Raw genomic sequence first — 23,571 nt, 5'->3', positions numbered from 1 at the left:
TTTTTTATATATATATTTTTTTTCCCTCTAAAAGCACATAGAAAAGTATTTTTGTGAGTCTCTTTTAAGCTTTTCAAACCCTTCAAGAATTTTCTTATTCCTTGCAATGACACACATTTTGATTAAATTAAAATTATTATTTGTTTAATTAACAAAAGTGTTGCTGAAATCAAATGCACTCATTTTATAAGAGTGTAAACTAAAAACCCCATTTATTGTGGTACTTTATGAATTTGAAGAGATTATGCTAAAATCCAATCGTATATTCATATTTGTTACTGAAGAGAAGACTGTTTTAGAATCCATTACCAATAAACTGATCTTGCAGATAATTTTTTTCTTTTCTTCACACGACCTTGATTCGTGGATAAGGCACTAAGATCAATGATATGGATAATGACTCTAATAATTGTAGCCAATATTTTGTAAATACATTTAGGCACCTATTACATCTGGTATAATAAGATAATCACACCGAATTTTATCTTTGTAGAAATGTTAATTTATTTTGGGGGGGGTTTTTTTAACCTTTTTTGAAGAAAAATTACCCGAAAATTGCTCCACAAGATGAAAATTTTATTGGCAGTATCAGGTGTCCCCCCAATCGGCAACAATGATATAAGCCAAAATTTGTTTTCCCACTTGCATTTAGCATCAAATTGCGCCATTTAACAGAGGATTATTGTAGTTTTATCCAGCTAATCCAATTAAAAGTGACCACATTCCGACAAGTTAGACATTAATTTTTGTACAACTTTACTACATGCTTTGTTAAAGTGTCCTAATCCCTAGAAGGCTAGGAATCATTGCATAATATGCAAAGTTAATTAATAGAAACTCCAAATTAACTAGAACAAAACAACCCATTTTCACCTTTTTTTTAAAAAAAAATCCTTTTTATCATGCATGTATGGACACATCCTGTCTACTCAACTCTAAACAATTCTGACTGTTTGGTACATGATAAACATGCCTAAATTCTTATCCACACATAAAAAAAAAAAACAAAATTCACAAGTTGTCTCTGTCATCAAGTGCTTGAAAACAAGTAAATTTTTTTAATGATGAAACTAAACTCCGCTTTAACTCCTCATAGGATTCTTCTAATTCACCGCCCGCTCTTTTCATTTACTAGGAGGTTGGCTTGGTGGGTCAACTCTCAAGTCAAGCGAGTTGTGTGAGTGGGGACATAAAAGACGATTAAAGATGGAGATGGCAGGGCATAAAAGGGGTACTTTGATATGGATGAATGGTTCTTATGAGGGGTTAAGTCACACTCAAATCAATTGCTAGTTTTGAATCACCAAACATCCGTGCAGCAAGCATCTTCTCGGCCACAAAAAGATTTTGCTTTCACTTGTTTCTTTGACAAACTTTTCGTCTATACTTATTTCTTATTCTCTCACGTACGCAATAAAGCCTGTGTATATACTCTGCACGTGCGTACTTTTTGTGTAGAGAAACAAAGCACCAGCATTAGGTTTCTTATACGATACAATTGTTGCCCAAGAATGAAATGACTGATGTATAGCTAGCTATTCCCATTAAAAGTTTAAAAAACCAAATCCTGCTTACGACGATTTTGTTGTAGACTAGACAAGCCCTTATTGCCCCATACACAAAACAGCATTAAAACAGAACTTCTGTTTTTATTTTATTTTATTTAAATGTTATTATTATGAACAGAGTTTGCTGGGGTTGTGTGTTAATGATTTGGAGCAAAGGAATTGAAGAGCAAAGAGCAAATGATTGAGAGGAGAGCAGCAAATTATAATTGCAAAAAAGTGCTTTTGTAGTTAACTTACTAACAACTTATATGTCAAAACAACTTCCAAGAAGTTCATTCCTTCCTAATACAAGGTTTACAAGCCCCTACTAAGACAAAGCAGATTTAAGGAAAAAAAAAAAAAAAGCACTTCTCATGACCCAAAAAACATTAAACTAAAACTACACTATTACTCTAACACCTACCATTTCATCTTTGTACATGTTCTTCTTCACCAAATCTAATATAAAAAACTCACTACAACAAAACAAAAACTCAAAAGAAAGAAAGAAAGGATTAAAAAAAAAGCACTACTTTTTAAATTTGAAAAGATTGTTAATTAGCTTTCTCAACATGGAGTTTAAACACAGTTTCCAAATCAGGGGGAGTAAAGAACTCCCTTGTAGCTCCGTTATTGAAGTTGCATCTCGAAGGTCTCCGCTTTCTCGGCGCCGGCGGGCACGGCAACCTCTCCGGTATTCTTGCCTCTTTCGCCGTCGGAGTTGTTGATAAACCTGCTTCTTCTTCGTCTTCATAATCACCTTCACTCTCTCTGCCTCCTCTCGTTTTGGTGGTCTTGATAGGCTTCAGCGATGCCCGTATCGCGATTCCGGCGATCACCCATTTCTTGTTTTCCGATTCTAACCCGCCGTCCGTTTGTGATTTTTTCGAAAACCCCATTTTGCCAGAGCAAAAAAGACAAAGGTATTTGATCAAGAATCAAGAATCAGAACAAATACGAAGGGAATAAGAGAAAAGGGTGTTCGTTTGGTTGTTTGGCTAGAGAGGGAAAATTGGAGTTTCTCGGAAAATAAGTAAATAACAAAGAATTTTTTTTTTTTTGTAAGAGTGAGAAAAGGGTTATTTATATTGTAGCCGTGACTAAGCAAAAGGTGGAGAGGCAGAGCAAGACAATTTGGTGAAAATAGAGAGCTGCCCGGATATTTACGGGCAGCCGAAAACGAGTGAAAAAGGAAAATTTGGCGCCAATTTTTTGTGGTTTACACAACAACGGCTCTTTTTCCCGCGTTTTTGTTGTGTTCTATTTTTGTTTTTTCGTTTTCCAGTTTTGCCCTTGTTCTGACATTATTTTAATTTTTCTGTCTGGGAAGTGACGCCAGCCGCTGTCAGAGAAACAGTCGAGGGCACAATCATCAGCAAAATATCGGCTGCAGGACTTAAACGTCGTCGTTGCTGTAAATCAAAATGTTCGCCGTTTCTGAAAAAAAATTTAAAATTGAAACGAGTTAGATAAGAACAAGTGAACAACGATTGTTTTATTTAAAATTTTACTTTCTGTCAAGCAAAATTAAAAATAACAAACGGTGTGAAAGCTGCTTTTTTTGCCCTTTAGAAATTCTTTGCACACGTTAAGCGTAATTCCGTGATTGTATTTTGTCTTTGTCATTGACCTAATATCAAAGTATGCATGAGATAAAATTATATTTAATTCTGCGCGCAAACAATAATTTTATGGTATAATTAAAAATTCATAAATAAATAAATATATATATATATATAAAAGTTGAAACGAATTATTATTAATTGGAATCATATTATTCAAACTCGAGAGAGACTCTATCTAAAATTGTGATGCGGAGTTCTCAAGTAACAGTACCGGTTGAGCTCCTGGATCGATGCGTATGTCAATTCGGCCCATTTAAATAGTGAGCCAGGCCCAAAAAGGGAACCGATTTTGCCGAGACCCAAAAGTGTCGAAAAGAAAAGTTTGCGTGAATTCAAAAAAATAAAAGATAATTAATAACAAAAGTCGAATTTACGAGGAAGAACCGAAGAAGACAAAAGGAAGCTTCAAAATTGTGGGCAGAGGATAAGGAGAGCCGTCAGATACGTGACCTCAAGGGGGGTCCACATATTTCGGCGGCTTTGCAACGTCGGCCCCAACCTACAGCCAGTGAAAAGCCACTTGTCAACTAAATTTGACGTGGAGCCACGTGGGCCTACGAGGTTGGCTTCAAATTCCTCCGTGCTGCTTAATATTCCTGCAGCTGGTAGAAGATCATCTCATCACGTGGCATTATTCTCATGTGGGTCCCCTTAAAATTGGAGCGACCTGATTTGCCACCGTGATTGCTGAACGTTTGATATGATCCACATCCAGTTTGCTGATCTCATATTCTGTTGGACAATTGTCAATATACATATATATATATTTGTGGATCAGACTACGGTGCAATTGTGATATCGTGACACAGTTATATCCAGTCGTTAGATGTATTTGGATTGGTGGGATCCACTGACATCCACGGCTGGATATAATTATGGCACGGTACTACAGTTGCACCACAAGTTTCCCTTATTTTTGTATATTAAACCATCTGCTATTAAAAAATCACATTGAATCTCGACTAATTTAAATTCAAACCGAGTTAGATTATTATAGTAGTAAAGTTTTTCCAACAAATATTTAACGCGATTATCATTAAATTTTTGTTTATTTCCAATTATTTTTTTAGTTCTTTATTTCTTTAGATTCCAATTCTGGTTGACGAAATAAAATTTGAAAAAAAAAACTCAAAAATCACCCAATCAAGGCATTGAAAGTAACTTAATCAAATTTTTACATATTTATATTTACAAGTAGAATCTATCGAATATAGTTTTAAATATTTAAAGATAATTAACACTCATTCTATGTTTCAGATCCGAATAATGAGTAAGTAGTTCAATCAGTTAATCGTTATTCTCTTCATAGTAAACTGATGGGGGGATGCAGTGCATTTGAAGAATTCAAATAATTAACCTTAAGAATTAGGTGAACACATGTCCATTACTTAACTAAAAAGTAGTTTACATATTTCGATCAATTTTAGATTTGAAAATATTTACTTCTATGACCTCTCATAGGCCAGCTAAATAGCGCTATATAGAAATTAGTCAAGCAAAACCTCTTAGGAAAAATGTTCTATCTCGTAGAATAAATTAGTATATGCATGTTTTTATTAATGTTCCGATAAATATAGTGCTCGGTTCAAATGAGAATTCCTTATATATATATCCCTTTCATGCAATCTTTATCAATAATGTAAGTCGTAGTAGGATATGATGCGAACAAGCACAAGAGTTTTAGTTTACACGGAGTACGTAGCCCCCACGAAGTCGACCATTATCAAAATCTTACTTTACGAAGTGCCGTTGCGACCCAAATTGATGGGGACAGACAGTGTCCTCTATTTTTACTCAAACCGTTCGTGCAACTCCATGAGATTATATAATAGATTGAATCCAGTAGACTTTACAAGAAGTCTATTGCGACACCAGTCTCAATTAACACAAGGATTATAAATGTAACTCGAAAATTAAAGGAATATGCTCGACAAGAATTTAAAATCCTCCCCCCCCCCCTCTCTTTAATTTCAGAATCTACGGATATATTACAATTTAAAATCTATCAAGAGTTTATATACAGACATTTACAATACAATAAATAGATATGTCGAGCTCGAATTTTTTTTTTTAATTAATTATGACAATCAGACTAGAATTCATATTACATGAGATTATTATTGATATTTACAATTAGACTATTACTCATATTTACATGAGACTATTAATGAGACTAATTTTACATACATTTTCAGGAATTATTGTCTAAATTTTTACCCTCTCTACTATTTAAAGGACGTTTACTCCATTTACATTAGTAAAGGAGAAGACCGACCTTCATCTAATAATTAAGAAAGGACTTGAGCCCCCACGATACTTTTTGTGGGGGCTTAAACTGCTGCCAGCCACTCGGCTAAAGGCCAAGTGACATCGAGCTCGAATATTAAACGTAAAAATCTATTCTCAAACCCGAGGGTGTGACCATCAATGAGCTGCAAGAAGGTGCACGTAACATCCATTTAGCAAAAACAAAGTAAAGTGAAACGAAGTATTAAAATCAATCGCACAAGTGTCAATTGCACTGGGTATTAACAATTCTATTTATTATCTTATGCGTACAAGGCTAAAAATTTCTACAAAAAGAATTGAAAATGACTTGTTGGTACAAATATTCCAATGACGATCATTTCAAAAGAGTCACTTTCTTTGAAACGAAGTTCTTATCTATCTAATAAGAGAGAGATGTTTAGTTGCCATGTTATGTTATGAGCTGAGCCTATGACATTTTGATCAAACCAAAAAGGGCTGTCACAATTTTTCTTTCGACATTTGATGGTTTGAATAAAAAAGGGGGGGAACGCCAAGTTGGAATTTGGAGCCGCCTCAACTTATCATCCACGTGTGGGGGGCGGCGAAGAAGGACGATGAAGCTTTATTTGGACGGTTTGTTTGAGATTGGGTAAACAGTTTTGCTTTTGCTTTGTGCATAATTGCACTTTAGCGAGTAGCGACGTGCTTATAGTATCCAAAATCCTATTTACCTTTCTGTATTATTCAACAAAATTAGGTGTTTCGATTTGGAATTTTGTGGCTTATTTATATAGTTCCCTCAATTTTTTCAAGATCTTTGTCATATGGAGAGTATAAATATTACACATGCCATATCCTCTAAATGATAACAAAAATACAAAAAAAAAAGGGAGTAATTTATGTTTTTGCATGAAATAGGCATGTAGATGCAATTTTGGGATGTAACCATGCAGATGAAATTAATAAATTAGAAATTTTGTTACCTATCAATCATATATATATATATATATTAAATAGTAACCATAACATATATACTATAAATCATTCATTGGTCTTGTGATGGGTACCTTTTTATCTCATTTTTAAGATAAAGGATTTAGTTCTCTCATGTTTATCGTAGAAGTTGATTTCATCTACATATTTAAAGTAAATTTGACATTTTCTAAGCTCAAATATCTAGACTGTGCAATCATGGAGTTAATTTAAAAATTTCAACATATTTCTGATCGTAGTTTATTAATATATTATAATGTAATTAAAAAGAGCACTAATGTTGCATAAGTAAAATTTCTATTGCAAATAACCAAAGATTTAAAGTTGTGAGGTCCTTTATGATGATCAACTTTCGGCATATAATTCAATTGTATTATGCTCTGTTTAGATGAGTTTTTAGCATTAAAAATTTAAAAGTCTCCACATGTTATCATTATCAATATTGTATCTATCTTTATCTTCTGGATACCACAATATTCAAACAAATCAACAAACCAACCAATTGTAACAAACCTTATTTTCCAAATTTTCTTCTTCTTAATTCATTGTTTGCGGAAAGTTAAAATCTAATCTTTAATTGATTACATTCCACTAATTCTTAGTATATAGTAGAGGTTTCATAGTAGTCATGACAATGCTACAGCATAACATTTGTAAACAGTTGGCTGCCCCCTTCAGTTACATTAAAATCAATTGAGCAAAATGCCAAATCCAAAATTTGAACTCCAATAGAAACTCCCAAGTTATCATTTTGCTTCAAAGCAGAAAGTTCAATGTTAGGAAATTAAGTCAAAAAAAATCTTGTATGAATAAAATAATTCAACATGTTTCACTTAGGTTTTAATGATCAAACACAACAGTTAAGTAGGTATTGTTCATATTGAACAGATTATATATTGATGCAAAACACAGTTATTGAATGAGGAGAACCTAATCTTATAAACTAGTCAAGATCCTCTCTCTCACTAGTGATGTAAGATATTACAAGTTTTTAAATGAAATGATCGTTTGCCGTGAACGTAAGAATCTCTCTCATTGAACTACATAAACCCTTCAGCAGGAAAAATCATCTTTAACCATTACAATCAGAAAAAGGAATTAACATCCCACAAGAAAACTTTTTGACAAAAAGAAAGATGTTCAAAATGTGGATCTAGAACCTCATTCTGTAAATGGAAACATCATCAAGTACTACACAACAAAAAGTCTTAGGCATAATTGATCTAAAGGAATGTGCAGTTCCAATAGAACTGTAACATTGCCAAGGCATTTTAAATGAGCAATCAGTAGGACCACTCCACCCATTTAGCCAACTCAGCAACAAATTAGCATATACCAAGTGGGTTTTGTCATTTTGTAGCCAACTTTAGCAACACTACCTCTCAAGAGAGTAGTATACATATTGAGTGATCTACTGATCCACACATTCAAAAAGTTATAAGAATATTCATATGAATTAAACACATCAAGCTTGCTCTTTGAGTTTGATCAAGAAACAAAGTATATGCAAATGCCCCCGCATGAAAAATGGCAACCGAAGCAGATATGCCAGAACCTATAACCATAAGGGTATGTGAGATCACTTCTCTCCTCTATGACAGGGCTTACTTTTATGTTTGCTGCAGATAATGAATTTGAGAATGACATGCAGGCATAATTCTTTAGGGCACTAGATGTTCTTCACACACTGGCATTAATATTAAGCTCTCTGGTTCATTTTCATTCCAGCAACAATCAAATTTATATAATTGTTCTTTGTTCCGATCATGTCCTTTTTCAATCTTTATGCGCATCAACGATCATCTATTGTTACCCGGAGGAGATTTTCTCCCATTTCTTGTACCTAGTTCGGATTTTCAAAACCATAGAGGCATTTAGATGTTTATTAAATCTTCTGCCAACTTGTCAACACAAATAAATAAACAAAACTTATCATCCTGATCTGAAACAGCCCTGGCTCTACTACCATAGCTTATTAAACCAGCATAAGTTAAAAAAAAAAAAAAAGAATCTGTAGGAAATATTTGATCACCAATAAAAGAAGAAACACAAGTTATTTTCGGCTTACACCATAATTAAAAGCCCATGAAACCATTAAATTGTCTACTTTATCCACCATATTTATTTGAAAACTTAACCTCTTTGCAGATAATGAATTTGAATTGTTCAAAATTCTACATCCATTCCTTGTAGACAAAATACCATAATTGGAATCCATATGCTGCGTTCAAGATGAGTACCAAAAGAAAGCATGCTAATGTTTGATCTAGACCACTTCATCTCTTAAATCATATCTTCTCATATCACCTGTGCCTTATAATTGTTTCCTGGAATTCATTTAAAATTTTAATCTGTCTAATGTTTTAGAAAAGCTTTCAGCAACAGTTATTGCTTAGCTAGTTTGAGAAATTCGATAGGCTTATTTAGCAACTTTTGTGCTAGAAGTTGTCTAAGTGCCGCACAAGTTGCTATGCAAAGTATTCATTCCGTGACAAATCTTTAGCGGTTTAAGCCATTCCTTCGCATGCAAAGTACATGGATCACGCATAACAACAACTCAAACGTGACATTAAACACTGAAACACTTGACATAATTTAATTAAAACAATGGAAGAATTTAAAAACAGGGCCAATTGATTGACCTGGCTCTAGTATCATGTTACTGACCACTCTGCTCGTAAGCAGACTTTAATATTGGATTGTCAAAGAGAGCATAAACAATGATTCATTCAATGTTTCTTCTACTAGCCTATGTACAACATTTTTATGAATATCAATTAAATTTTTTCTTTATGCAGAAAGGAGAAGGGGAGATAACATACCCAGGAAGTGGCCATTTTGACAGTACAGCTGATGAGACTTTCTCAGGAGAATTGAAGAAATTCCAGGGGACTCTTAATGTTCCTCCTGATACCGTCGAATACTTGGGAGAAACAAAAGATATGCAAGCAGCCAGTGATTTTGGTGCTGAAGCCATGAACACTGCAATAAAATTCAATGTTGAAACCGCTGAGGGTGAAACGTTTTTGGGATCACCCTCAGCTGTCCAAGTTTCCATTGAAGATACCTGTAGAGTATCAAAAAGTTCTGAACCTGAGGAAGTAACTCTTCAAGCTGGCAATGAGGCACCAGAGAATGGGAAGCAGACCCAGAACACTTCAACTATTGAGGTAGCTGGAGCGAGAGGAACCGAGGAAAACAAAGTAACAGAAGATTCACAAGAGAAACCAGTCGAAGATAAGAGCAATGAGAAAGAAACTAGTGCCATTCATAATTATGAGAAAGATGGAACAATGACAGATGTAAATACTGATTTGGGATCCAACGAACAAGTTGTCAACGTACTAGAGGCTGTATCAGATCGAAACAAAGAAGATTTAATTCATATACCAGATCCAACGGTAATCAGCTTGAACAAGAGTGTTGAAACTGTTGTGGAGCCATGTGTGAAAGCTGAAAGCACAACTGAAGTCGAATTCACTGGAGAAGAAATGACAGACACAAGCTTTGCAGAAGCAGAGAAGTCCAGTAATCTAACAGATGAGGTGCCTGAGGCAACCAAACCAAGTGAGGGAGTAGCAGATGAAAATGAGAAAGAAAAATCCACGTATGAAGGTGCTGAAGGCATCTTCCCCTCAACAACAGACATCCAGAGAAATGAAGAAGCAATCTTAAAAATCAGAGAGAGGGATAACGAAATGTTAGACACACAATCAGTGACACCAGCAACAGATGTATCAGGTGTATATGAAGCTGAACCTGAGGAAAGCGCGAAGCTTAAAGAGGCCTCCAGTATTTTATGTGAGAAGAAATCTCAAGATGAAACTGAACTGAGTAAAGATATAATGAACAACAAGAACAGCATAGATACTCCTGCCATGCAAACAGAAGGCAAGGATATCGTCAAGGAAAGTCCAGAAGAAGTTAATGAACAGATTGAAATGACCGAGAAATCTGCAGGTAAGGATTATGAAAGCCGTGACCAGAAAGGAGATGGTTCAATTATGAAAGATGAAGATACATCAAGCATAAATGAGGAACTGCCTGCGAAAGAAGCGTCATCTGGTGGGAACAGCTATGAGGAAGAAAGTAGTGTCACTGCAACCAAAGACGACGTTACCGACAGGGAAATTACTGATGCCTTTGAGCAAAACCAAAATGGGACGACAAACCATGAGGACAGACCTGAGAACTTGCAGCAGGAGAAACCAAAAAAGGAGAAGCTTGAAGGATCCTTGAACTTATTGGCTGAGGAGTTCAATAAAGCTGCTGAAACTGAACAAGCTGAAGCAATTACAACAGTCAACAAGGAGACACCCATCAAAAGTGAGGAAGAAAGCCTTGAGAAAGAAATAAAGGTAGACTTAACACCTGTGAGTGATAATGCAGTTCTTAAAAAAAGGTTTAAAATGATAAAAAATTTACATCATGATCAGCTCGAAGTTTCCCTTTTTTTTTTTTTTTAAATTTCCTTTATTACCGAAAGTATAAAAAAATGTTAGTTATCAAATATTTTCAGAGGTTTCAAAGATGTTCCATTTTTATTTCAGAATGTGAGTGAAGTGGATGAGAAGACAGAATGTGCAGAAGTTGAGGCCCAAAATAAAAATGCCAGTGATTTACATGACATTCCAGTGTTGGACGAGGAGGCAGGAGAAACTGAAGGCAAAGATTTGGAAAAAGTCATCAAAACTGAACCTAAAGGAACAATTCAGGAAGCAAACGAAGAGTACACAAAAGAAGAGGAGAAGGACATTGAAGATGCACCTGAAGCCTGCCAGAGTTCAAATTCCACAATCATTGAGCAGACACCTCTTGAAGAGGCAGAATCAGCTGAACTAATCCTAAAAGCAAGTGAAACAGATGAAAAGAAACTCCAAGAGGCTTCTGGATTAGACTTTGACAATACATCTGTGATCATGGACAAGGGGGAGAACACAAATCAGGAGACGCAGAAGATTGGAGAGGCTTGTGATGCCACGACAGAAGAAATATTAGCAAACAGTAAGTGTTTTGGAAATTTAGCATTGAAAAGTTAGACATAGGAAAAAAAGTAATTATTATATAAATTTTGTTAGCACCTTCTATGTGAAAGGAACAAGAAGGAATATATCAGTAAATAATTGAAGATTCAAAGCCTCATCAACATCTTGGCGAGATGACAAGATACTCTTAAGTTTTATATATGTCAAAGAGTGTACAAACTGCAATCTAGAATGTATCAACAAATTACCAGTTTATGAAATTATTGTGAATTGATGTGTGAATGACTATGCATGTGTGGTTGTGAGAGAGAGAGATGGAACAATTTGATACTGATGGCCTCGAATAACTGTTGCAGTTGCTGATGCTGAAACCTCAGTTGAAGTCAACAACGCCGTATTTGTCAGAGATGAGAAGGCTAAGGAAAATATTCAAGCAGAAAGAAGTCCTCTGGAGGTTGCACCAGAATTGACCGATCAAGATGAGAGCGGCATAGCAGGAGATAATGAGAAGAGGAATAACATCACCCATGAAGAGGTTTGATCATAATATTCGTGAAAGAACAAACACAAAATCACATGCTAATTTACATTTTCATTGATTTTCAATCTTACAATGGTTGGTGAAGCCTCTTCTGCCAATGCAGGTGCATGATGGAACTAAGATCACGGACAGTGTAGTGGCCATTGATGGACAGGTCATTGAAGGCAATGTTGCACACATTTCAGCAGAATCAATTGGAAAACCAAATGTTGAGAGCTCTGAAGGAAACGTGGCAGAAAGATCAGAAGGAGAGAATGACATAGAACAGGTCACAGAAGACAACAGCATTAGGTGCCTTGCACCTGAATCGGTTGAAGAAGGTGCAGTCAAGAACTTAGAGCAGGAGTCCACAGGAGAGGTTTGCAGGATACTTGTTTCTTTTTCAAGTTTTAGCTCATAGTCTAGTTTGTTTATTTGAAATTTAAATTCATATGCAGATTCCTGAGAAATCAGATACAGCAGAAGCCACTGACAGCATTGGACAGGAGACAAGTAAAAACAAAGAAAGCCCCAAAGAAATTGTTGATGATTCAAAAGTGAAAGGAGACTCTTCACTGGAGGAGAAAAGAAATGAGGACATAAACCCTGCCATGGTCGCAGAAGAAAGTGGCGATTATTCTGAGCCTGCTGATGACAATGGAAAGAAAACATCAAAAACTGTAGAAGATTTGACCCCGATTTTACAGAAAAATGAACCAGGAGATGAGCTTCCACAATTATTGTCTACGATATCTGACAAAAATGAGGCATTCAATTCAGATGCTGATAAATCCCCCGGTGATGAGGAGGAAGGACCTACTCAGAAACTTGAAGAAACTCTGCAGGTAGAAGGAAATGAAAAAGCGGAAATGAAAAATGAAACTGAGTACAGCAAAACAGCCACGGAGGAGGTGAGAAAATAAATTAACTTTTGAATTATCTCTTATGTAACATAGCTAAAGTTATTACTTGTCTATTTCAAAAAATTCATTTTTTGAACCTTCTTTCAATACCTGTTTTAATCATATTAAAAAGGTAAAATCTTGATTTCTTGTATAGTCAAGTGTGGAACTCGAGACAACAAATGCAAGTGAGGTTGCTGAAAAACAAACTGTAGAGATGGAAAAGAATGTTGATCAGTCTAGAGAAGTTGAAGAAAAGAAAATTGAAGAGAGCATCCAAGAAGATGAAAATGTTGCAGAGATTTCCGAACAAGGCAATGATACATCCATCTCACAACTGTCTGGTGAATTTGAAGAAGGGAAAAGTGAAAAAAGCTCTCAAGAAGATGATAAGGTTCCAGAGGTTTCCAAACAAGGCAATGACACATACACCTCACCACTGTCAATTGAACAAGAAACACTTGTCACTGAAGGGAATATACACAAGGAAGAAAAGTCAGAAGGAGAGAATAATGGACACCACGACATGGAAGAAAATAATAGCAGAGGCCTCATACCTGAATCAGAATTGGTTGAACAAAGTTCAGTCAAGAACTTGGAAAATGATAATACGGAGGAAGACAAGTCCGCCGGAGAGGTTGCTAGACCTTCAACTTTTCACCAACTTGTTTCTTTTCTAAACTTTAATTCATTGTCCTTCTTGTTGATTTCAAACTCAAAATTCATTTGCAGATTTTTGACAATTCTGAGGCATTAGGAACTGGTGAGAGTACTGTGCACAAAACAAGTACAACCATTGAGAGCACTACGGAAATTCTTGATCCTTCCCACATGAAACACGGGGACAGTTCGCAAAATGAAGAGAACCAGCTAACTGCAGTAGAGCCTTCCGCCGAGGACAAAGGAAATGAGGACAGAGGCCCCGCCATGATGGCTGAAGAGAAAAGTAATGAAAATGAGCTACTTGCTGTGAAAGATAACAGTGAAAATAAGCCATCGATAGGTCAAGAAGATTCAAAACATATCCTGCAGGAAAATGAACTACAGAAGAAGAATGCAGAGTCATTGTCTGTGAGGTCCGATGAAAATGAGGAATCTGTAGTGGATGCTGATAAAAGTCCTTGCCTCATGGAGATAGGAACTCAGGATCTCAATGAAGCTCCGTGGAAAAAGGACAATGACAAAGATACAGAGGAGAAGAATGACACCAAGGACAACCAAATAGCAATGGAGGAGGTGAACGAATATGTCTTTAGATTTTCAATCCTCTTCTAATCCTTCAATGTGTTGATCACCTGTCTGCATAAGTAAGCTAAAGAGTTCATGCGCATATTGATGCAGAATCTTGAAATAAATGCTGAGCCATCTGATGCAAGCAAGACCACAGAGAATGCAGTCTCGGAACTGAAGTCAGAAAAGGATCAAATGCTGGTTCAAGATGAGATACAGAAGGAAGAATCTGAAGAGGTCTGATTCCCGGGCATGATCCTCAACTCCTATATTTTGAATAATTATGTAGTATTCATTCTTTTCCAACTATCCATGAAGTTAAACCTCATCTTTGCTGCAGTTATACAAAGATTCTAAGAACACCAGCTTAAGGGAATCTATAAAGAAAAAAAATTATCTCCTATTTTCTAAATATCTTTTTTTTTTAAGTTTTTGCGAATTTTTATGAAATTAAATCCTCTTCTGTTGTGCAGTTATATGAAGATTCTAATGATGGAGTCAAGAATGAAAAAGAATGCAGCACTACAGATAAATTACCAGAACCTACTGGAGAAGAATCCCTTCAGAGCTCCAAAGAATATGAAAAAGAAGAAGAAACACCTGAAAATCAGGTTCCAAAAACTCATTTTTTGAACCTTCTTTCAACATCTCTTTAAATCATATTAAGAGTACAACCTTGATCTCTTGTATAGGCAAGTGTAGAACTCAAGACAACAAGTGGAAGTGAGGATAGTGAAAAACAAACTCTAAAGGTGGAAAGGAATGCTGACCCATCTAGAGGAGTTGAAGAAGAGGAGATTGAACAGAGCTCTCAAGAGGATGATATGGCTGCAGAGATGTCCAAACAAGGCAATGATACATACATCTCGCCAGTGTCAATTGAAAAAGAAACTTCTGAGAATTCTGGCGCCACTAAATTCAAGGAAGAAAAGACAGAAGTAGAGAACAGCACAGAACAGAATGTCGAAGAGAGCAATAGTGGAGGCCTCATACCAGAATCAGTTGACCAAAGTCCTGTCATGAACTTAGAAGATAATAGAAAGAGGGAAGACAAGTCCACAAGAGAGGTTTCTGGACCATGAACTTATCGCTGACTTGTTTCCTTTCTAAAATTAAGTTCACAGTCCTGTTTATTGATTCAAAACTTAAATTCAGGTGCAGATTTTTGTGAATTCTAAGACATCAGGAGCAGCTGAGATTGCGGCTCATGAGACAAGTACAACCATTGATAGCACCACTGAAATTCTTGATAGTTCCCTGGTGAAACAAGTGGAGAGCGTGCAGAATGAAGAGAATAACCTAACTGCAACAGAATCTTCAGCAGAAGAGAAAATAAATGAGGACGGGGGCCTTGTCATACTGGCTGAAGGGAACAGCAATGATAATGAGCCGATTGGTGCTAAAGATAACATTGAAAAGAAATCGTCAATAGGCAAAGAAGATTTACAACATATCCAGCAGGAAAATGAACCAGAAGGGAAGCATGAACGTTTGTCATTTGTGATGTCTGACGAAAATGAGGCTTTCAGTACCAATGCTGATAAAAGTCCTAGTCTTATGGAGGTAGAAGCTTCTGGGGATCTTAATGAAGCTCCACGGAAAGAAGACAATGACAAAGAAACAGAAGAGAAGGTTGACACCGAGGACAATAAAATTGTAGTTGAGGAGGTAAATGATTAAAATTTTAAAATGTTCAATCGTCTATTTTATTAATTTACTCCGTTTATTGCCTACTTAAGGGAGTTGATAATGTCATGCTCTTATTGATGCAGAATCATGAAATAGCTGCTGAGTCATCTGATGCAAGCAAAAGCACAGATGTCTTGGACCTGAAGTCAGAAGAGGAAAAAATGTTGGTTCATGATGAGATAAAGGACGAATTATCTAAAGAGGTTGATCTTCCATTACAATTTTTTGAATACTTATCTTCTATTTCATTCTTGGGATCCTTCATGAAGTTATAGCCTCATCTTTGCTGCAGTTATATGAAGATACAAAGAATGCTGAAATATGCGACACTGAGGACATAGTGCAACATTCTAAACAAGATGCCTCTTCTTCACTGGTTGAAGGACTCGTGGAGAAAAACTCAAAAGAAGATGAAAGCAAAGGCATGCAGTCAAAAGACCAGGTCAGGGTTAAGAAAAGCTTAAATTCTTTTCAAAATGTCTTTTTTTAATCCTAACCAATGTCTAACAGACAGATTCATCCATTGATCAGGTTGATGAATCAATTTCATTCATAGAAGAGACCGAGGCAGCAAGTTCAGCCGGGGAAATTGTCTGTACGACCTTAAAGGCCAGGGCAGCAGAATCAAATGTGGACTCCTATAATTTGGACATTACAAAAGACTCAGAAGCAGAGACACAACTCAACGAAACAAATGGAAGCCTAATTGAAGAGCCTGTCAGAGTGTCACAAATGTCAAACAAAGAAACTGATGAAGAAATGAAAGAAAAAGAAGAGACTACTATTGGTGACTTGGATTCTGCACCCATTGCAGTGGTAGCAGAAGCGGAACCTGAAGAGAAAAAGCAGGTAGAAAGTTTTGGTCCTGCTTTTGAGGAGAAGGCCATTGTAGAAACTGAAACAAAAGAGATGGTGCTCGAAAGTGCAGACATCAATGAGAAACCACAGAAAGCATCCAACTTGGGTGAGAAGTGCAATAATGAGATTCCACCAGTAGCAGACAATGCTGGAGAAACAAATGGAGGCCTAATCCAAGAGTCTGCCATGGTGTCACATATATCAAACAAGGAAACTGAAGAAGAAATCAAAGAAACAGAAGATACTAGTATTGATTCTGTGTCTGTTACAGTGGTAACAGAAGCACAAGGTTTACAGGAAGCTGAACCAGAAGAACAAAAGCAGGTAGAAAGTTTCCGTCCTGCTTTCAGAGACAATGACATAGCAGAAACTGAATCAAAGGAGACAATGCTGGAAAGTGTAGACATGAATGTGAAACCAGAGCACACATCTGACATGGGTGAGAAGATGGACGGGGAAATCCCAAAAGTGGCAGATGAAGATAGAGAAATCATAGATTGCAAAATACAGAATGATGCGCCTCATGCTGGAGATGAAGATCAAACAGAGGAGACAACCAAAGATAAGCCATTAGAAGAAATATCAAAAGATGAGCTGAAGGAGTATTCAACAATGAAATCAAAAGAAAATGAGCTCTCAACCGAAGTGATTGAGTCAGTTGATAAACCTCCAGCACAAGACGATGTCCTAAATGTAAACACAGAAACTGCTTGTGTTGCCCAAGCAATAGATGAGACGTTCGTGAATAAACAGGACAATACCACAAACCCAGTAAATGTCTCTGAATTGGAGTCTGTGGATATCAAAAAGGAAGCTGCAAATGAAGAAATTCAGAAACATGAAATAGAGGATCTGTATGTGCATCCTGAGCTGGAAAATGCAAAGAGTCCTTCCATGTCTGAAGTTGTCGAAATCACAAAGGGAGAAATAACTGGGAAACTTGCTGATCAGGCTGATATTTGCAAATTAACAACTTTGAAAGATTTGGAATCGTCGAATCTGGAACTACAAATGGAAAAAACAGAAGATGGAAAACCATTTGACGAAGTATTGAAGACTTCTGAAAATTCTGTTATACGTGCAGAAACTGAAAAGGGTATCTTGGAGCAAGAGATCTTCAAACGTAACTTGAAGGAAGTCATTGAAGTGGAAGACACAGGAATTGAACAGAAAGGAGAAGCCCTGAAAGACGAGGTAAGAGAAACAATTGTCAAACCGAACATTCTATCAACTGGCACTAATATCTTCCTTGTCTTTTCTCTTTGTCAATCTGTATGGTACAGCTTAGCACTGTGGAAAGATCCACTATGTTTGCATTTAAATGTGCCTCAAAATTTAACTTCTCACATCTTGTTCACATAGAAATTGAAAAGTCGATCCCCATGCCATCTATGTAAATTCATAAGAAGATATAAAAACACAAGTAATTATAATTTTGTTCATACTGGGATCATGCTGGAGACTCAGTTTTTTCATGTCATGTAGAACACATACTCTATCATTGTTTATGTTTTCATTATTATGGATGACGTTGAGTCTTTTCACTAATATGTCAGTTTTTGAAACTGAAGCTTGAAGCAGCTGAAAATCAAACTACTAAAAAATTCTCTGAATCTGAAAAGAATCAGGTTGAAGAAAACAGCAGCTATAAATCAAATCACGAAGATGATAAGGAAATAATGGAGAAAGAGGAACCGCAGTTGGAAGCTGAAGATCACAAAGAACAAAATGCAAATGAGACTACAAAGGCTGTCATCTTAACTGAAAAGGTTGGAAAGACAGGCACAATATCGCTTTATAGTTACATGACTATTTCATTTAAATATGTTTGTTATATCTCGATTTGAACAGGATGGAGTTGAGCAATCTGATGATAGTGAAGATATCAAAGAAATGATTATGGAGGAAGAATGTGCAAATGCATTTAATGATGCGTTATCAACTGTTGGTGAAAAAACTGATGAGGTCAGCTTAACAACAATTCAGTGGATATTTGATCTTGTATTTTACACATAATGTTATATTTTCTTCCACTTATGAACACAAGTTTAATCCTCAAACAGATGGAAGACTCCACCCCGGTGTGCAGAGAAAATAAAAAAGCAGCAGATTTGAAAGAAAAGACAAAAACAGAAAACACAGATATTGGAGAAGATTCAGCCAGGGAAGGAGAACCATCATTTGGAGAAGAATCAGAAGAACAGAAAGTACTGGGCATAAGTATTGAGCCGTCAGCTAAAGATTTAAAAGAGAACACTGGGGAGATTATTGAGGAACCACAAGATTGTTACCGCCAGATTGATAATGCTTCTCTGACTGTAGAAACAGACAAAAGTTCAGGGAAAGCTGAGATAGAGGAGAAGCTTGTAAAGGTATTCCATATTGATTCAGATGAGCCAAGTCTAGAGGCAACAGAAACTGAGAAGTGTCAAGAGGGTAAAGAAGCTGGCAGTTTAATACTTGAAGAAACATCTGAACCCCTAATGAATGATAGTGGCCAGGGAGAGAGAGTGTGTGCCATAGAAAACGGAGATGCAGATGAACCTGAGGAAAGCAAGATAGCTTCTGAAGAATCCAAAAGCCGGAATGCAGAAGCTGAATTTGGGAAGAGCCAAACAGTGGAAACTCCAGATCAAGTCCCAACAGATAACGATGATCATGCAGCTTCAGAAAATCCAGGTCTGGATGAAATTGAGGAAACTAAAATGTTAGCAAATGAAGTTAATGAAGTCAAAGAAGTCTCTGATTCAGTTTATGAGTCCAGAGAGCAGGTCACAGAAGAAGCTGAAGTTGAAGAAAGCCAAACAGTAGAAAAGCCAAATCAAGTCCCACCTAATCATGGTGATAATGATGATGCAGAGAGACAGCGTGCAACTTTGGAAAATACAGGTTCAGATGAAGCTGAGGAAACTAAAATAGTCTCCAATGCTGTTGATGAAACCAAGGATCAGGTTTCTAAAGAGACTGCTGAAAATGGGGCAAGCTCAACTGTGGAAAAGATGGACCACCCCCAATCTAGTAATTTTGAGCATGCACAGAAAGAAAGTGTAGCAGTGGAAAATCGAAATGCAGATGAAGTTAATGAAATCAAAGAAGCCTCTGATGCAACTTATGAGTCCAATGAAAGGGACATTGGAGAATCTGCTGGGGAAATCCCAACTGTCGAAAAGCTGGACCAAGCTCCACCTGCAAACTCTGTGCCTATGCAATATTCAAATGCAGAAGAAGTTGGGGAATCCAAAATAGAGTCTGTTCTAGCAAGCAAGTCCAAGGATCAGAGTACTGAAGACATAGATGTGACTGGGAAAAACACAACTGAGGAGAAGCCAGATGCTGAAAACACTGAAGAAGCTTGCAAAGCAGCATCTGACTATAGAGCTCAAGCTATTGAACCTGTTACAGAAAATGAAATTACTACTGATCAGACTCCCTCAGCAGAGAAAACAAGTGCACCAATGGCCCCCAAGCATGAAACTACCGTTACAGTTGAGGAGATAGAAGAAGAGAAACAGCAAAAAGTGGAAAAGTTGGAAGATGAGGGCCCATGCTTGCAAACAGAAGAACCCAGGGAGCTTGAAGTTTCCACTATGGGATTTAAAATCCATAAAGATTTACAGGACAATCCAACTGAAGCTTACGACGAAGAAGGCCACACTCCTGACGGAGCTTTAGAGCCTTGGGGAATTGAGAAAAAGCTAAAAAGTACCGATGCTTCGTCAGAAAGTAAGGCTCTTCAATCTGAGGCAGTAATACATTCTCAGGAAGAAGTTGCTGGATCAGAGGACACCGAAATTAAGGAAAAACATCTAATAGAGGCTATTAGTGAAGTGAGGACTGAAGAAAATCAGTGCAAGAAAACAATAGAAGGAAATGAAATTACAGAGACTGAAGTTTCAAAAGAACAGGTCAGAGGAAATACTTGATGCATTTTCATTTCTGCAAATTGATTTTCCTTTTGTTTCAATGTGATTGCATACATATTTGGTGATGTGGCTGAAATGTGAAATATAACAGATTACAGAGGAAAAGGAAGTTGAGGAAACATGTCAACCAGTTTCCATTTGTGAAGGAATGAACAAGAGCCTTGAAGATGACGGGCAGAAGGCCGAAGAATGTAGAGGAGACGAGACAGATAATGCATTTAAAACCGCAGTGAACAAAATTCAGTATGAAAAGGTTAGAAAAGGGGAATGCACTTGATTTATATTCTTGTGATTTTTTGTAATTTCATTTTTATAAAAGCTGAAGCTTTATCTAAAAAACAGCTACTTGAGGAAACTGAAAAAGGCTCTGCAAGCCTGAACATTGGAAGGCAAGATGTTGCCGAAGATATAATTGTTGAGGATTCACACCAAGTTTCAGAAGAGAACATGATTGCAAAAGAGGGCTGTCCAAATGAATTTGAGGGAAAGGAGGCAGGAGATTCAGCAATCAAATTGGATGCTAGCACTCAGGGAGAAGAAAGCAACTATGGAAGTGGCAAGGCAGAAGCCACAACTCCGGAAAATGAGGTCAGATTATACTTCAACTCTCCTTTCAACCTTGCCAATAAAAAGGATTTTCTGTAAAAATTAAATAGTAAATATCAACCATGATAAATGCTCCAGTTATTCTTGTAGCAGCATTTTCAGGAAAAAAAAATTAGAACAAGAGTTTGCAGTTCATCAACTTGTTCAATGATTTACGCAGCTTTACAAACATCATGCAGAGAAATTTTCTACAAAATGGAGTTCTTCAAAAAGAGAATTGAGGACGTATGAGCTCCAGTTTTATTTGTTTTCAAGTGACCATTCTCTCAAACTTTCCAAGACCAAATGAACCTAAATAGTACTAGTTTTGAAAATACTAATTATATCACTGATGATGATTCTTTCAAAAAAAAAAAAAAAATTCAAGTTGAGCAGCATTACTTTTAATCTTTATCAGGAATCGAGTATGGCGATGTCAGAAAAAGAAAGCGTCAGGGGGTTTGCAACAGAGAGCAAAATCATTCAAGAAACTAGTGAGTTAGAGAAAAGCTCTTGTGCAACAACTGAGGAGCAAATTCCAGCTGAAGCAGATCTCATTGAGAGCCCATACACACCAGTTCAAACTGGCGATGAGTTTGCGCCAAAAATTTTTGAGCAGCAAGGAACCACAGAAACTCCACAGAAAGCAAAGATTAACCTCGAAGGAGAGCAACAACCACAAGAATCAGGGGAAAGAAAAACTGAGGAATCAGCATTGATGGATTCAGCTACAGCTTCATTGACTGACCCCCTTCAGAGCTCCAGAATTGAAACTACGAAAGTGGCTGAACAAGTCGGCGAAGGGGGAGAACCAAAAGGCAGGACAGAAGAAATTCAAACCAAAGAACCAGAAGCCATTCATGTAGAAGATGCAAAAATGGATGAAGAACAAGAGGGAGATGAACATAAAAGGATAGACTCAAGCTCTGATGCTCCAGTCACGATTGAAGCCAAAAGAGATGCTGTGGATGTTAAGGTTGCACATAAGAAATCTCATAATATACTATCAGGTGTAGGGTCAAAGGTCAAACATTCAATTTCAAAGGTGAAGAAAGCCATTACTGGTAAGTCTTCTCATCCAAAGCAAGTGTCACCAAAATGAAGTTTACAAGTGATTGCCTACTACCAGGGTTTTGAGTGTAGTTTAAGTATTTCCACGGTTTGAGTATAGTGCAAGTATTACGGAGGTTTGAATATAGAGTGAGTAGATAGATGCAGATTGAATGAGTGGTTCATTGTGTGTACAAAAAAAAAAAATATAAATCAAATTGTTGTGTGATTGTATTTGAATGCAGGTTTTTGAAATGCAAAGAATCATCCACCCCGACATATACTACTATTGTTATTGATCTCAATCCGAGCATAATATCAACATAATAAAGAAAAATTAATAATCCATCACCAAAAGCTGAAAAAAAAAAAAGGGTCAGCAAACCAGTTTACAACTCAATAAATCTGAAGATCGGAGTTTATTTTTATAACAAAGAACGTACCATGCTTTTTAAGTCAACAGAGACGTCAATTGCGCACAAATAACATGCAAGGATAGAGAAGCCGTTAGTAATGACAATTTGTCATTCTAAAGGATAGATACTGACAACTGCACTTATCATATTTCTGAGGTTAATGTAAGGGTTTGTTTTGTATTGAAGTTAAGCAGTTGTAATTTAAAAGTTACAACACTAAAATATTTGGTAAATATTTGTTGTTATACTTTAAAAATTATGTTGATACGATTTTTCACTTGTATGATGAAAAATCTAATATATCTTTAATAATTTTATCAAAATAACTATTAAAATTTTATATTTATTACATATTATTAACTTTTATTTCGTAATTATAATTTTTTTTTCACAGCAATTATAGGTTAAAAGTTACAGCACTTCAATGTCAAATAGAATCCAACTCTCGTAACAACACCAGCATTACAAAACCTGAGAGCAATATGATCTCATATTCTCCGAAGTGGAAATTCATTCTTGCATTGTCTGAGATTAATCAGATTGAATTATCATTTAGATACATAGAATCAAGAGCGAACTCAGCCATCCCCCTAGAATAAATAGTTCCAGGGCTTTGAGTAACGCTTACTCTGGGTGTGAAGGGTCAAGAAAATCAAAATTTACCAAGTCTTTTGAGTATTAAAGGCAACATTTGAGCATCTTATTTTCCTTTAAAGAAATTGATTTCAATTTTCCCACTTCGAAACTAATTTTAATATTCCCTATTGTTACATTTTAATTTAATAGCTTGGTTCATGATGTTTGAGTCTACCACATTAAAGGCTCTCGGTCATGTTGCTGTCCACTGGTTCATTTTTTCTTGCATCTTCGGAAGAAGCAAATAATGCCGACATCTTCGGAATACTTTGTTGGGTGAAAAGTCATCTTTCAGGCCATTTTTGGGGGGAAAATTGAAGTTAGAAAGAAGAATCCCACTTCACTATAATTTAATGGTAAGG

General features: G+C 36.4%; 2 protein-coding genes across 4 annotated transcripts; one reads left to right on the top strand and one right to left on the bottom strand.

Moving 5' to 3' along the window:
• Positions 1 to 1,701: 1,701 nt before the first annotated feature.
• On the bottom strand, positions 1,702 to 2,671 carry LOC18051062 (cyclin-dependent protein kinase inhibitor SMR6). The gene has a single exon (XM_006446520.2). It carries the CDS (start codon positions 2,444 to 2,446, stop codon positions 2,102 to 2,104), a length of 345 nt encoding a protein of 114 aa, XP_006446583.1. The 5' UTR covers positions 2,447 to 2,671; the 3' UTR covers positions 1,702 to 2,101.
• Positions 2,672 to 7,796: 5,125 nt separating this feature from the next.
• Positions 7,797 to 22,454, top strand: LOC18051061 (extracellular matrix-binding protein EbhA). Of its 3 annotated transcripts, none has more exons than XM_006446519.2 (21): positions 7,797 to 7,984; positions 9,214 to 10,773; positions 10,966 to 11,419; positions 11,757 to 11,935; positions 12,045 to 12,299; positions 12,379 to 12,831; positions 12,980 to 13,459; positions 13,555 to 14,058; positions 14,164 to 14,289; positions 14,526 to 14,663; positions 14,745 to 15,119; positions 15,214 to 15,720; positions 15,825 to 15,944; positions 16,034 to 16,183; positions 16,273 to 17,793; positions 18,171 to 18,368; positions 18,451 to 18,564; positions 18,663 to 20,504; positions 20,614 to 20,775; positions 20,865 to 21,110; positions 21,526 to 22,454. In XM_006446519.2, the coding sequence occupies exons 1-21, from the start codon at positions 7,943 to 7,945 to the stop codon at positions 22,207 to 22,209; spliced, it is 10,110 nt and encodes a 3,369-aa protein (XP_006446582.2). In that variant the 5' UTR covers positions 7,797 to 7,942; the 3' UTR covers positions 22,210 to 22,454. The 3 variants fall into 3 exon arrangements, with proteins under 3 accessions (XP_006446582.2, XP_024046034.1, XP_024046033.1); XM_024190266.1 differs by having other exon boundaries at positions 15,208 to 15,720; positions 18,222 to 18,368; XM_024190265.1 differs by having other exon boundaries at positions 15,208 to 15,720.
• Positions 22,455 to 23,571: the final 1,117 nt, after the last annotated feature.

The sequence above is a fragment of the Citrus clementina genome, unplaced genomic scaffold, assembly GCF_000493195.1.
Source record: "Citrus clementina cultivar Clemenules unplaced genomic scaffold, Citrus_clementina_v1.0 scaffold_2, whole genome shotgun sequence".
Taxonomy (NCBI): domain Eukaryota; kingdom Viridiplantae; phylum Streptophyta; class Magnoliopsida; order Sapindales; family Rutaceae; genus Citrus; species Citrus x clementina.
Note: the sequence above shows the minus strand (reverse complement) of the source record. Positions and strands in the feature narration are given on the sequence as shown.